The sequence below is a fragment of the Papaver somniferum genome, chromosome 2, assembly GCF_003573695.1.
Source record: "Papaver somniferum cultivar HN1 chromosome 2, ASM357369v1, whole genome shotgun sequence".
Classification (NCBI taxonomy): domain Eukaryota; kingdom Viridiplantae; phylum Streptophyta; class Magnoliopsida; order Ranunculales; family Papaveraceae; genus Papaver; species Papaver somniferum.
In genome coordinates, this window is record NC_039359.1 from 137,195,386 (window position 1) to 137,209,687 (window position 14,302).

At 35.8% G+C, this 14,302-nt stretch overlaps 1 protein-coding gene across 2 annotated transcripts; it reads left to right on the plus strand.

Moving 5' to 3' along the window:
- The first annotated feature begins 8,838 nt into the window (after nucleotides 1–8,838).
- Nucleotides 8,839–11,835, plus strand: LOC113349230 (cytochrome B5-like protein). Of its 2 annotated transcripts, XM_026593161.1 has the most exons (6): nucleotides 8,839–9,030; nucleotides 9,174–9,272; nucleotides 9,360–9,391; nucleotides 10,876–10,953; nucleotides 11,035–11,126; nucleotides 11,526–11,835. In XM_026593161.1, the coding sequence occupies exons 2-6, from the start codon at nucleotides 9,194–9,196 to the stop codon at nucleotides 11,599–11,601; spliced, it is 357 nt and encodes a 118-aa protein (XP_026448946.1). In that variant the 5' UTR covers nucleotides 8,839–9,030; nucleotides 9,174–9,193; the 3' UTR covers nucleotides 11,602–11,835. The 2 variants fall into 2 exon arrangements, with proteins under 2 accessions (XP_026448946.1, XP_026448945.1); XM_026593160.1 differs by having other exon boundaries at nucleotides 8,840–9,272.
- The last annotated feature ends 2,467 nt before the right edge of the window (nucleotides 11,836–14,302 follow it).

Consider the following 14,302-nt stretch of genomic DNA (forward strand, 5'->3'; position numbering starts at 1 on the left):
AATTTCTTATTAGGAAGTGGTTAAATTATGATCAGGTTACATGTATTACCTTAAGGGATAAAATCCCACTTCCTCTGCAACAAAAACTAAACCACCAGATAACCCTCTCCATACATCTCCACGATCAATCATGCAAATCCACCATGGTTTTCCTTCTCGGAAACCTCTATGGCAACCTCAATATCATCGCATCCTCAATCTGGATAGGTAAATGAGTTGCCTATACCCGGATAGAAACTCCTACCTTTGTAATGTCGTGACCGTTTCGTAGGATCTCTCCAGCTGAAGGATTTGAGAAACAAGCTAACATTCTTAAGAAAGTGGATTTTCCTGCACCATTTGTTCCTGTTAACACGAGTGCACCTCCGACATGGACTGATGCATTAATGTTTCGAAGAATTAGTTGGGCATTTCTCATGCATGAGACATTGTTTAGCAGCATTCTAAGAAGTGGTGGTTTTCTTATAAACATTTTAACTCCAAAACGTCATCAACCTAAAAAAGTAAAACACACAAATTGAGAATGAAAACATAAAAAAACACAAAACCCCAACTCAGAAATCAAATTCCCTCAAAAATCCAATACAATTGAAAACACAAACCCCAAACTCAGTAAATCAGATTCCCTTAGAACTTCAAAACAAATGATGAAAACACCAGTCACCAATTTATATTTCAAAATTGAACAACGTCATGGTATAATGAATCCAATTACTTCAAACGAACAACACAAATTAAAGATGATGGAAACCAAAATTGGTTTCACCAAAACTAGATGAAACCGAAATTGGTTTCATCATTTTTCCACATATTTTCATTTCACCAACACAAACTCCCAAGTCTGTGTCCGTAACTTTTGTAATTTAATTAACCTAAACACATCAAGTTCTCAACAACTGAAATGTCTATTTCATTTCTATCAACAACTGAAATGTCTATTTCATCTCCATTAAAAGAATTCATCATCAGTTCACTCCATAACATCTCAAGCCATCACCTTCATCATATTTGTAGCTTCATAATCCCTGCAACTGATCATAACCTAAACTAATAATCACAACTATCAACTGCAGTTTCAAGGACATCTATGACTCTATCAATTGATATACTACATCTCAGTAAATGTCTTTCTAGGTCCAAAACCCATTTACCAAACAGCAGCAGCAACTCAATCTTCTAATTTGTTAAGAAACATAACAATCTCTTCCACTATTTCAACTTAAAATCAGATCCCTCTTCTTAACTCATCAGAGATTCAAATTCATCAACATCCTTTTCTCAGTCATCTCCTTCTTAATCAAACCCCTCTCCCTAAATTTTGTAGATAGATCAATATCAAAGAAGAACCCTAGTTTCTTAATTTAGGGAAGATTATAAACCATAATTCTCTACGAAATTAAAATTAAACTTCATACTACCATCTCTACTTCAAATCAGAACAAACCCACTTTAATTCTAACAAACCATTGAGATTTAATAAAAAAGAATCAATCAAAACAGAAACCCTAAATTTGACCTCCGATTTATCTTTTCTGTGAATTCTGATTTCAGTAATCGATTCAACAACATCACTCTCAATCAAAGCAAAATTAAACTACAGAGATACGAATTACAATGAAGAATTAAAGAGGTTTGATGCACTAACCCCTTTTTAAGAACCACGATCTAGATTTAACCCTCTTTCTCAACTATTACGGAGAAGAAAACCAAATTTTGAAGACGAAATTGATGCTGGTGGTGACGTAGGTGTTGCTGCTTGTGGTGACGGAGGTGTTGCTGCTGGTGTTCGTGGAGATTTGTTGCTGCTGGCGGTGATGGCGGTGGGAAGAAGGAGACGGAAGAAATAAAGAAGAAAATGTATAAAGGGTATGTTTGGATTTTTATAAAATAAAAAAAAACTAAATTTACTCATTATAATTTGAAGTGGGGTTTTTGTGCCACTTTTTAGTCAAATGGTTTTTATTTATTAAAGATAATATGGCTGGATTTTTTGCTCCATAAGTTTCGTCACCTTGGTGTTTTATGACTAGTTTTGTTTATTAAAAAGAAAAACAAATATCTAAAAGGTGTTACAGGGCCTACGACCCATGGATGTGCGGTCCAACTAGATTCCTAGGTTGTATATAAGGGAAACTATGTAATAATTCTACATTGCTCTCCTAATAATATTGTTCTTCTCCTTCCTCTTATCTATCCTAGTTTCATCCATAATTCTCCCGAATCACGTTATCATGCACGATGCTATACCGGAGAGCTAAATTCGATCGGTTGGTGTTATATATTTTTTTTTCGCTGGAATGAAATCAAATTAGCTAAGAAATTTTCGTTGGAATCAAATCAATCAGATAAGTTGCATCTACTTTCTCCTGTATTTTTTTCTCCCTTTTTCCTATTTTTGATTTTAGCATATCCAATATAGTTGTATCTCTATATATTGGATATTTTAAATCCATGGGGAAAACTGATTTGACTTTATGCTGTAGAAGTTATATCTTGGATCCATTAAATCCATTGGGAAATTGATTTGAATCTATGATTACATTTTGTATTTTGCGTATAGGTTTGTGCCTGGATTCATAATCAATCAAGTGATTTGGTTTTTCTAATGTATGTATATGTTTGTGCTGGATTTGATTTTGTGATAATAGTTCGCCGCCTGGAATCCTCCGGAAAAAAAGAGGAGAAGGAAAAGAATGTTAGACTATCCTATTCCAATCCATGGAAGTGCTGACGGTGGTGACCTTTGGTGGGGTAAATGCAAAACCAAAGTTGATGTCCATCGGCCTAGTGGGAGATTTGACATAATGCGAACGTTTGGGATGAACGGATAAGCCTCGATCTTTCTTATGCATAGCAGGAGCACTCTGCTGAAAATTGAGATGTATGCGAAGGATCGTGAAAGGGGAAACATTTTGTTCGTCATGAAAGGGAAAACTCTGTTCGTCTTCCGAGGAGGATATGTTGGAAAATACTCAACCAGGCCCAACTCAACCCGGTGCAACTCAACCAGGCTCAACTCGCCCTGATCCTACCAGGCCCAACTCGCCCCTATCCAACCAGGTCCAACTCAGTCTGATCCCTAACTCGGTCCAATTCCACCAGGCCTGTGTTGTTCCAGCTTGTTCCTGGTGTGTTGTTCCAGCTGGTTTTGGGCTGTGCACGACCGAGGATATTCCGGTTTTGTCTATATACAAATACAGCGGGAACCGAAAAATTGAGGTATGTGACTAACTAATGTGGGTTTTTACATTGAATATACGCTGGGCTTATTTATTTACCTGTTTCTAGAACATGCGTAGTTCTATTTTATTTTATTTTTGTTTTAAGATAAGCCCATATTATATAAACGGTTAACTTAAATTATGACGGTTAATCTCAACCATTAAGAATTTTGGTTAATGTTATTTTGTTCTCTTGAATATGATATTGGCTATAGTTGAATGATGTCTTTTGTACAATTGGTTATACCAACTTGATTCAAATGTATGTATTTGGGGTTTAGAAGTACTTGAACACCATTATTGCATTTTGATATTTTCTCTCCAAACTTGAATTTTGTAATATACTTGCGCGACTATTAAAGAGTCGGTAGTTTCAAAAGATACATTGCAATTAAAATCATATGTATTCCAATTTTTTTGTGGAAGAACTCACAATTTTTTTTATTTGAGTTAGAAAATTTCCATTTCTCTACTTCATCCATGATACTAACGAAATAATACATGTTGAAGTGTGCAACAAGAGAATTACCTTTAGTAATCTACTAAACATAAAGTAAGTGGTTGACATGTGTAGTGAGAATCTCTTGGCCTGTTGAGATAAAGAAATTTCTCAAATTAAGCTAAATGTAGCAAAATTGAAAATGGAAAGAATCCCGAAGTAATGAGGGTTAGACGTAGCGACTCATATAAAGCATGTGAAAAAGGACATATATATCATGAGACAAATATGTATTTTTGTCTCCAGTAGTAATGACACCAAAGTACAGGTATCAAATGAACATGGGATGAAGCTAAGATGTAATTCTAGCTCTCACCAAAGATTTGAGAATGAATCTTCTTACCGGTATTGGTACAAGCAATGTAATGCGGTTACCCTAGAAACAACCAATTTCCATGGGAAGGTCATACTTTAGACATCAACTTTAATGACAAAATGAACTTTGCATGGCCAATTGACTATTTAATTGAACTGAATCAAATGTCTGCGCTTATGGAATGAAAAGTACATCATTCTAACGAGACATAAATTCTCTAAAGCACTTGAGATATATCTGGATGAAACGTAACATATATAATCGCTCTAAAGTAATTAGAGTGAATCCGACTTTTGTTACGTAACAAAGCCACACCACTTGTTAAATCTCTCAAAACTCAATGTTTAAGCTCTGTATGTGAAAATGGAGTTTGATTGCATCCATAAATTACAGTGAGAATGGAGTTGATTGCATCTATAAATTATTTCTAATGAATGTGAAAGGACGCATATTCTTAGACAATTAATGTGTCAATCCAGTGAACTGTAAATCACTGGAACTTGAATGACTGAATCCATATTAAGCCCAACAATGAACTAATTGGGATTGATTCATAAAGACTTTGACATAACCATAAGGCACATTGGTTGTGATACGATGTTTCGTTTTGAAAGTAATAACACGGGCATCACTTCATTTGAGTGTATAAGACAATGAACTAATATAATGCGAAGTTACGCCATCTATATATTACGATCAGTGATTTCTAAAGTTACTAGATTTGCACTGCCTCTCCCCATTATGCTTTAGAATAAGAAAGCACGTCACTCATTCTACAAAGAAATAAAATGTTGTTAGTGAACATATATCCATGCAGAATGCGGACCATTCAAGTGATTTATGGCTCTGGTGGATGATTCGAGGCGTTGAATCAGTTATTGCTCACAACAGACGATGCATTTAATTTTTGTAGAATTCCTAGCACATGTTACACAATGCAAAGTGCAAAGGCTCACCACCCTTGTTAATGCTAGAGAATTTACATCAAAAGGACTTGATGAATATTGTATGTTTAATAGGATCAATATAGAGCATCTTATACCCAATGGTCTCGCAGAGGCTACCATCAAAGGTTAAAGATGGTGCCTAAGGAATAGGTTATGCGTACCAACCTAAATTTTATTACTTTGGAGATATGAAATATTACACGCATCTTTACTTAATTCGTTTTTAGAACCCAATATTAGTCAACCTTTTCTGCGTACCAGTTGGTAACTGGATTTAAGCCCGACATTCGTGTTCTTACGCATTTTTGGTTGCACTATATATATGCAATTACGACTCCACATCGTACTATGATGGGTTTTAAAAACTTTTAAGTAGTTATGTTGGAAATGAGTTCCCAACAGTTATTCGCATTTTAAAACTTTTTGCAGGAGATCTCTTACCGCTAGATTTGCGGGTCATCACTTTAATGAGACAGTCTTCCCGTCGTTAGGGGGAGATAAGAAAAAGTATTTTCTAAGGGAACGACAGGAATTGTCGTGATGTGTTCCCACTGTGTCTCATATTGATTCTTGTAATCCACAAATGTAAATGTGAAGTGACAAAGAATAATCGATTTTCCGAATGTAGACTGATGTCGCTAAAGTGATGAGATCACACATACCAGCTGCAAAACTACCTGCAAGGTTACAAATCCTCAATAAGGGATATACACCATAGAATAAGGTGTTGCGACTACACTTAGTGGAAGTGTGGTTGAGGCCGTGGCTCCATAATGGAAGTTGGAGAGACCACTTGGTTTGATCAATCCTCACCTAGAATGGAAGTAGGTGTGGAAGGCACGACTTACTTATATCATCAGAAATCATCTCATAAGATTGTCTCTGAATATGTTCATGAATCAAATTGGAGGACGCTCCGAAGTTTAATGATTCCAGAGAACAATGACATCCCAAGTGGATTATAAGAATGAGCACGAGTCAATGGAAAGATCATGCGAGCACATTGATGATTAATTTGATATACACTTTCTTAAGGAAATAAAACAAGATGAGATCGAACCAAGCTCCTTGTTGCTTAATTTCAACGAAGAGCATATTTGGCCTATACAATCAAGGTAGAACTTGGTTCTTTGAAAAATATACAGGTATTTGGTGTGGTAGTGCTAACTAACCAAGTGTAAAGCCTATTGGACATACATAATTAATTTGTCATAAAGCATAATGAGAAGAAAGTAGTCTTAAAGTACAAAGACTCGCCTTGTGGCGAGAGGTTTCTCACAAAGCCCTGAAATTGTTCTCTTGTAATGAATGTTATAGAGTTCCTCTACTTAGTTAGCTTGGTAATAAGGACTTGAAATGCAGCATATGTATGTGGTTGTTACGTATCTCTGAAAGAATCAAGAGATAAAAGATATTTACAAAAGTACTTGATAGACTTTTGTTTCCCAAATCAAATGACTCTAAACCACAGAGTGCATCTACAGTTAGATAGAACGCTCACGTATAGATTCAAGAAATCAGGCGGATGTGGTATACCCGTCTAAGTGGCTATTTGGTTTGGAGTGGATAGACAAGTAAGTTATTTTTACTTGCGTATTCATAAGAAAGTTCCTGATTTGGAATTGTAGCTATTTATGTTGATGGTACAGACACGATGTGTACTCTTGATGTAATAAGAGACCTTAAAAGCTATTTAAAATCCGAATTTGAGATGAAAAATCAAGGGAGAGCTCAATCGAATACTGAGCTTGTGGTATAATATTCCACCAGTTTGCATATGCCTAAAGTTGTCAGACAATTTAACAAAGACATGCATCCTGATAGCACTCCCATGATTAGTCGAGGTTCAAATGTAAGTAAGTAAGATTTCGTCCAAAGGAATATGACGAAGATGTGTTGGGAGATGAAATTCCCATATCTAAGTACAATAGACGTACTGTTGTACTTAGTATAATAATGTACTCGATTAAATTTTACATCCTCGGGGAACTTGTTAGCTAGATATAGCTCCGCGCCAACGCAACGTCATTGGAATGGTATAGTGATTGTAATCATGTACTTAAAACTAACCATCGACATAAATTTGTTTTATCCCTACAAAGACATTAAAAGGAATGCTAATGAAAGTGCAATCCAAAAGTTGTTGATTATGAAGGAACAATAATCTCTTCTCCAACGAAAGTAATCAGGGGGAGATATGGTAGATTATTTTCTAAGTCATTACCAATATTCAGTTTCGAAAAATACATGACTAAAGGAACTGTCTGAAACAACTCTGAAAGTAATCAGGGGGAGATGCCGACATCAGGGGGAGGATCCAAGGATATGATGTCGACATATTTTACTTCGAAATTGAAGCTATGTTGTACTCTTTTTCCCTTCGATCGAGAATATTTTTTCCCAAAGGGTTTTGTTACTCGACAAGGTTTTTAGCGAGACAACACTAAAAACATCAAGTATGTTGAACGTTGAAGACATAAAGATCGTGTTGATATTACTGAAAATATCTGAATCAAAGAAATGAAATGTGATAGTATGTTAAGCAACGTAACTTCCAGAATCAACAACGAGGTTTTATAAACGTTCAAGTCACCAAAGTAAAGTGTGATAAACTCCTTTTGACTGCATTAGACTAATGAAAATTGTCTGACATCAGGGGACCATCTAATGGTGTGTTGAACTATTTTCCTTCACCGAGGTTACTTTTTCCCACATGGTTTTGGTACTCGGCAAGGTTTTAATGAGACAACAACAAACACCGGGAATTAACTTCCCAACTAAGGTTATTGTCTTTCCCATAAGGATTTTTCTGCCTTAGGAGTTGCGAAGCAACTGATCAACTTCAACGAAGCAAAATGATCATCTGCAACGGATCACCTTTACTTGCATCTGTCACGTTGTACTCTTTCCCCTTCGTCAAGGTTTTGTCCCAATGGGTTTCCTTGTCAAGGTTTTAATGAGGCAACGTATACACATCCAACTATGTTCTAAGTTTACTTGATATTGTACTCTTTTCTTTAGTTCAGGTTTTGTCCCTCTGGCTTTTTCCTGACGAAGTTTTAACGAGGCAATTAACTTAGACTCGTCGATCTTTGAGGATCGTATTGCATGTGATGAACTATATGTAAAACACGAGACAACATGTGAAGTATTGCATGTGAAGAGTTGTACCAAGATTTTGTCCCACTGGGTTTTTTTTCCTTATCAAAGTTTTAATGAGGCAATGGACTCTGGCACAAGTCATCAAGGAGAACAACATTTGAAGAACTATATGTAAAGCATTATGTATAAAGTTTTGTTATTGAACCGCACAAGGAGGAGTGTTACAGGGCCTACGGCCCATGGATGTGCGGTCCAACTAGATTCCTACGGTTGTATATAAGGGAAACTATGTAATGATTTTACAGTGCTCTCCTAATAATATTGTTCTTCTCCTTACTCTTATCTTTCCCTGTTTCATCCATAATTCTCCCAAATCAAAATCAAAGTTTATTTTAACTAATTATGGGCTACCTATATATATAATTTAAATGGTGGGTTTTTGATATAATTTTTTTCGATTTTGGGCTACAAAAAAATTCCCCATAAAAATACACACTAATCATTTATCAAATAATCTTATGAATTTACTAATTATAATTAAACATTAAACATGATTAGTGAGGTTAGATTAGGTATTAGGAAAAATACTTAGATAAGGATTTGATATTAAAATCCAGTTTTTGTCATTTTTCTCTGTCCCCAATTAGTTTAAGTATCCCAATCGCGCGTTCTTTAAAAAGATGATGCTTATAGCCCGTGCTTCTTTTGTTTTTTTGTTTGCCAAATAGCCCGTGCCATTTGGCACGGGTCATTCCCTCGCAATTAAACAAGTCTGATGTCTTCTCTCGACTGATTGAAACATCTTCAGTGCCAGAGTTAGGGTTTCACTTTGGTTTTCACTCTACTTTCAGCAACTAGAACTAAATCGCATCCACCAACTCACTTTCAATTGAAGTTTCTAAGACTAAATTTGGGCAATAATTCTTCAAATTCATGATCTTCCAGGTAAATTTCCTTCATCAATTCAGCCTAAATTTGAGTTATTCACTCTGTTACAGTGATTTCAACTGATCTAAGTTTAATCACGTAAGTCCGAACACAAATTCTCTATACACAATTAGCCAAATACTGAAGAAATTAGCTAACAGATTCAGAGATTTTGAGAAAAATGATGATAATTATAGCAACAGTGATATTGGGCATCTTATATGGAGCTTATCTTTTGATGCCGCAAGGGCGTAAACCCGGTAATATATTTGTACTCAGATTTTGAATTTATCTTCAGCTAAAGACTATAAAATTCTGACTTCTAATTTGATCCATTCTTTGTACAGGTAAAGTCGTGGCGGTCAAGTCCAATGCTAAGGTAATTCACAATTTATTTTGACTTCCATGAATGAAACCTTTGTGTGGTTCACTAGATTTTACAATGTAGATTCAAATCTTCGTATGTTTGTTTAATGATATCGATATTATGATATGCTTATTCATGTCATCTGAGATTTCACTTTGAAAACCCTCTTGATTCTCTTCCTTACTAATGGGTGAACTTGTAATTGTTATAAGCTTTCGAATGTAGAGCTCGATGGGTTTACAGATGGAATTAGTAGTTAAGAGATAAGAAAGCTAAAATTTCAATAGTATGCGATTTGATAGACAAAAAACTCTTATTTTAAATGACAGTACTACAAATAGACAGCTTAAACTAATAATCTCCTTCTAAGTCGGCGTTGAAGGATGTACGTTCACTCTGAATTATAACTTATCTTGCATAGCCTTAACTACTATTTTGGTCTGGTACTTATCTAGCTATGTTGTTGTTCAAGTTCTGTAATTAAAATTCTGATACAATCAATTAAGCGATTCTTCTTCTGTGTTGTTTGAACCAGTGATGTATTGCATTGTTTTTATCATTTTCTATCAGTTCTGCTGAATTTTCTAGTCTAATTTATATTAGTTCATTATAAATTTTTGATTCATGTCATTAGTTTTATCCTGAAGAAGAGGATAGGAGCTAAGCCAAATAGTTAGCAACTAAGCTAAAGTAAATGATACTTCCATTACTTTTGTTATTTTATGGGTTTTTTTTTGTACTGTAAATTAACTGTCACAAGCCTTTAAAAACGCAAAATTCCAACTGGATCAATCATTATTGGCTTTTAACTGCTTCTCAACTCTGAACGGGTGTTTTGGTTTAATGACTTACTCTTGGTACTCCTAGACCAGCTTATAGCAATTCCAACTGGCTACCTGGAATGCAGCTTTTATAAAAAAGAGTAGGGGTAGGGAGAATGAATTTGGGAGACCAAAGGGACATGTGAAAGATGCAATCCTAAACATGTTCGTTGTGTTGGCGCACTCGATGGTCAGCATTCACCAGCCTCCCTCATATGGTCTCCCCAGTGTTGGCAGCCCTAATTTGACGCCATAACAAGGTTTTTGATAAATGAGATGAAGTTTTAGTAAATATTTTAGTAAATAAAGGTGTAATATTCGAGATGCTGATGATTCCTTCATCATTAGTTGTATCTCAAATTTGTATACACGTGTATCTCGTTTCCCATACCCAATATACTGTCAGGAATTTCTTATTTAAATGCTTTCAAGAGTTACTTATCTGTAGCCTGTCCAGCTACAAGTGCATTATTTTTTTTGATTTGTATTCTTTAAAGTTAAATGGAAAAATATTATTACTTCCTGCGCTGCTTCTGCTATCATCGTATTAGTAGAAACTGTAGTGGAATTGATGAATTTATAGTGGGCTCTCTTTTGACACGCATGTGCTGGTCTGTGGTACAAGTTTATGTTTCTGTCATGTGGTAACCTCTTTCGTGTGCAACTTACATTCAGGAGTCCAAACTGTACACGCGTGCGGAAATCGCTTTACACAACAAGAGGACAGATTGTTGGATTATCATCAAAAACAAGGTAACGTACTTTTCCCTATTCGCTTAATTAAAATTAGCGTTAATCATCAGTGAACCAGACCACATAACTATTCAATGTTAGGTATTCGATGTTACTCCTTATGTGGAGGAACATCCAGGAGGTGATGCCATTCTGGTGCACGCCGGAGATGATTCAACTGAAGGATTTTACGGGTATGCATTTAACGTCCTTGTACCAATAATTTATCTTGTTGTTCAGTGTTGATCGTGTACCCCTCAAATCAGTCTTATCTTCACGCAACATGTTTATTGGAAGCTTAACCGCCCACCTTAACGTAGCCCCCCATTTGGTCTCAATCGAAAGGGTGGAGAGGGAGAGTGCTACTGAACGATCCTTGTCCTATTTGTCGCTAATCACCAATTATCTCATTCAAAGCTACTGCACTTTAAAATCCATCCAGTTGACGCATATTCTTCTTAGTGGAAAACTTTCATGAAGACGGTTTTAATAAGTTTCAGTTCTATAAAAATCAAACACATCCATTCTTCTTTGTCAAATGATAATTTATTTCTTAACTTCTCATGTTTGCGATGATTGTTCGTGTGTTACAGGCCACAGCATGGTACCCGTGTTTTCGACTTGATTGATGATTTTTGCATTGGAGAGTTGCAAAAAATAAATTTGTGAAACCAAGCAGGTCTGACCCAAAAATGCAAAGTCTGGTCTGCTAAAAAGTTCAGGTCCATACCAGAAACATTTTTTTTTTCTTTGAAGCACCATACCAGAAACTTGGTCTTCTACTAAAAGTCTACAACTGTAAGCTCATATCAACTGGTCACCTCTTTGAATACTTACATTAATGTGAATTCATTGTTCTTGTTATGATTTCCTTTTAATCTTGTAATAGCATTATTGCCAACACTACCATTATCTTTGATTCCTTTATCTTTATTAAAGGGTTTTTGAAATTACTTCAAAATGACTGTATTTTGTTTTATCAGATAGCTCCTTTTAAAATTTAAAACCTCCAGCTCCCAATTAACCAGGATTAAAAAGCATTCTTCTTTTTTGAAAACGAAATCTAAATTTTCTTTAAATGAATAAATCACATTTGCTTAACTCTATTATTTTTTTTCCCATATCCAGACCTCCTACAAAAGCAATTTTGATACATTTCCCTTGCAGGCAAGTGAGAGCGATGTGTGACCGAAAACACTAAGAATTGCCAATCGACAGACAACCATGAACTTAAAAAGATGATTAACTTTGCAGATGCCTCTTGTTAAAAGATGACCCATCAAGAAAGAAAAAAAAGATGGATCAATTTTCTTAAACTTGCTTTCCTTGTGTTTAGTTCCTTTCTTAGTTCAGGCCCACTGAATTATTTGAACAAGATTAGTATTTCTAGTTAGAACCCAAACCGATAAAAGGCGAAATTTCTCCCTTTGTGATACTGAAAGGGGAAGAAAGCAAGGATAAGAAGACATTCCCAAGCAAGATGGCAACATCAGACGAGAAGTATCAAACGATTTAGGGTGGGAAACCATATGGTTTGTCTTGATTCTTGGAACAGCCTGATATGGACCAGAAGGCGATTGGTTTACTAACTAAAGCTAGTCATGGTTATCAACTCGGTGTGTTGGTTGGTGGGAATGAATATGACATATTTTTTGTGCATAGTTGGTTGGTAACTAGGTGGTACCATTGTTGTTAAGACCATGCGCACTTGACCGGCAAGTTGGCCGTGGACTAGTATGAAAACTTGTACGCGTGGTTTGACATCAGACGCTTCTCGAAAGATCGTGTTACGTCGCCCAACCTGCCCGACACGGTTGCACCTGTAAATTGTATTGTATAACGTGTTCCCGATCTTTCATTTTCCTAATAATTCACATTTAACTGCGCAAATATTCTTCTCAAGAGTGATTTGGGTTGGCATGCACCGTATCACGATTCGATACAAAAATAAGAATGCACAACATGCAACACAAAAAAAAATTTGGATTCCTAATAGCACCTATGAGTAGATAGGTGAGAGTGAGGAGGAAGAGCACTAGTTTGAAGCCAGAGGAGTTGAAACTGTAAGCTAAGCCCCCACTTCAACATTGTCTAGGGCATAGACTAGGTACATTTTAGTGGAACTTATTCTCTATTATTCCCTTTCATAATAACCTTACTTTTGTAATTAAAAGAGATAAACCAACTCGATCCACTCATATCAAATGGACACGCATTTTTAAATTTTTTCTCACTTTATATAAAAGGAGACTAATAACCACATCAAAGCTTGACTTAACCTTCCAATCAAGTTCCTAAAGTTCAAGTCATTATCAAGCCAAAAGCAAAGCATACTTATACAAATGCACCTCTCCAATCCTGTTAAAGCTAGATGAAAATATGCATAAAGAAACAATTTGTTCCTTTGCATCACGGCTTTATATGTCAATCAAACCGTGATCAACAGGTCATAGGTGACAAACACAAAATGGGGTTCCTGTTTGTTAGTGCGGGGAGGAATAAGCCATATAGACTAGCTAAATAGGTGGTGCATTAGGCGTAGCACCCTGCTCGAGAGGGTGGGAAGCAAGTTAGGGCATCTAGCTAGGTTTACTGTTGTTTTAGTGGTTCTATAGAATCATCGCAGCAGTGTGATAGATTTTGAGGGAAATCATTTTTGAATCATGGGAGATTTAAAATGAGCTTTATCAACGGGCGGGGATTTAAACTGTTAACTTTTTTAAGGCCATGCAAGTAATTCTTGCATTGGGTCACACCATCCAAGGGGAAAACACCAAAGGCCATTATTATTCGTAGGGGATTTATAGTTAAAAGGGAGAAAAACATAAAAATATTGATGTGTTTTCTTTTTTTTTATGCAAAATCGGGGATTTTATTAACTTAAAGTAACCGAAACAATGTAGTTCATATCCTCCAATATTGCACCAGCAATAAAAATTGGAGGATATTCATTCCAAGTTTGAACAACATTAAAAACTCTGACATGTTTAGCTAATCTATCTGCCGGTTTATTTATTTTCCTACTAATACATTTGCATTTCCAAAATGGATGTATTGCCAGCTTAGTTTGAAGGTCTTGTATGATCATATGATTTTCCCAAACAGCTTTTCGAATTTCTCCATTAACTGCCTTGATCATCAACTCTACGTCCATTTCACAAAAAGCAATCTGTATGCCTAATTCTTCTGCTCACTACATAGCATGTAGAAGTCCCATACATTCCGCTGCTTCAGCATTCAAGAGTCCATCGGCATGATCGCATCTTGTATGGATGAAATCACCTGTAAAAGAACGACATATTAGTCCCCAGCCTGAGAAAGCAATGTCGTTTACAATCTTAAAAGACGCATCGCAACAAAAAGAAATATA

Bases quoted from the DNA above. Each gene is read 5' to 3' on its own strand.
- LOC113349230 (XM_026593161.1), top strand. From the start codon at position 9,194: ATGATGATAATTATAGCAACAGTGATATTGGGCATCTTATATGGAGCT. The intron at 9,273-9,359 runs GTAATATATTTG...TTCTTTGTACAG, and splicing joins GCCGCAAGGGCGTAAACCCG to GTAAAGTCGTGGCGGTCAAG. The intron at 10,954-11,034 runs GTAACGTACTTT...ATTCAATGTTAG, and splicing joins GGATTATCATCAAAAACAAG to GTATTCGATGTTACTCCTTA.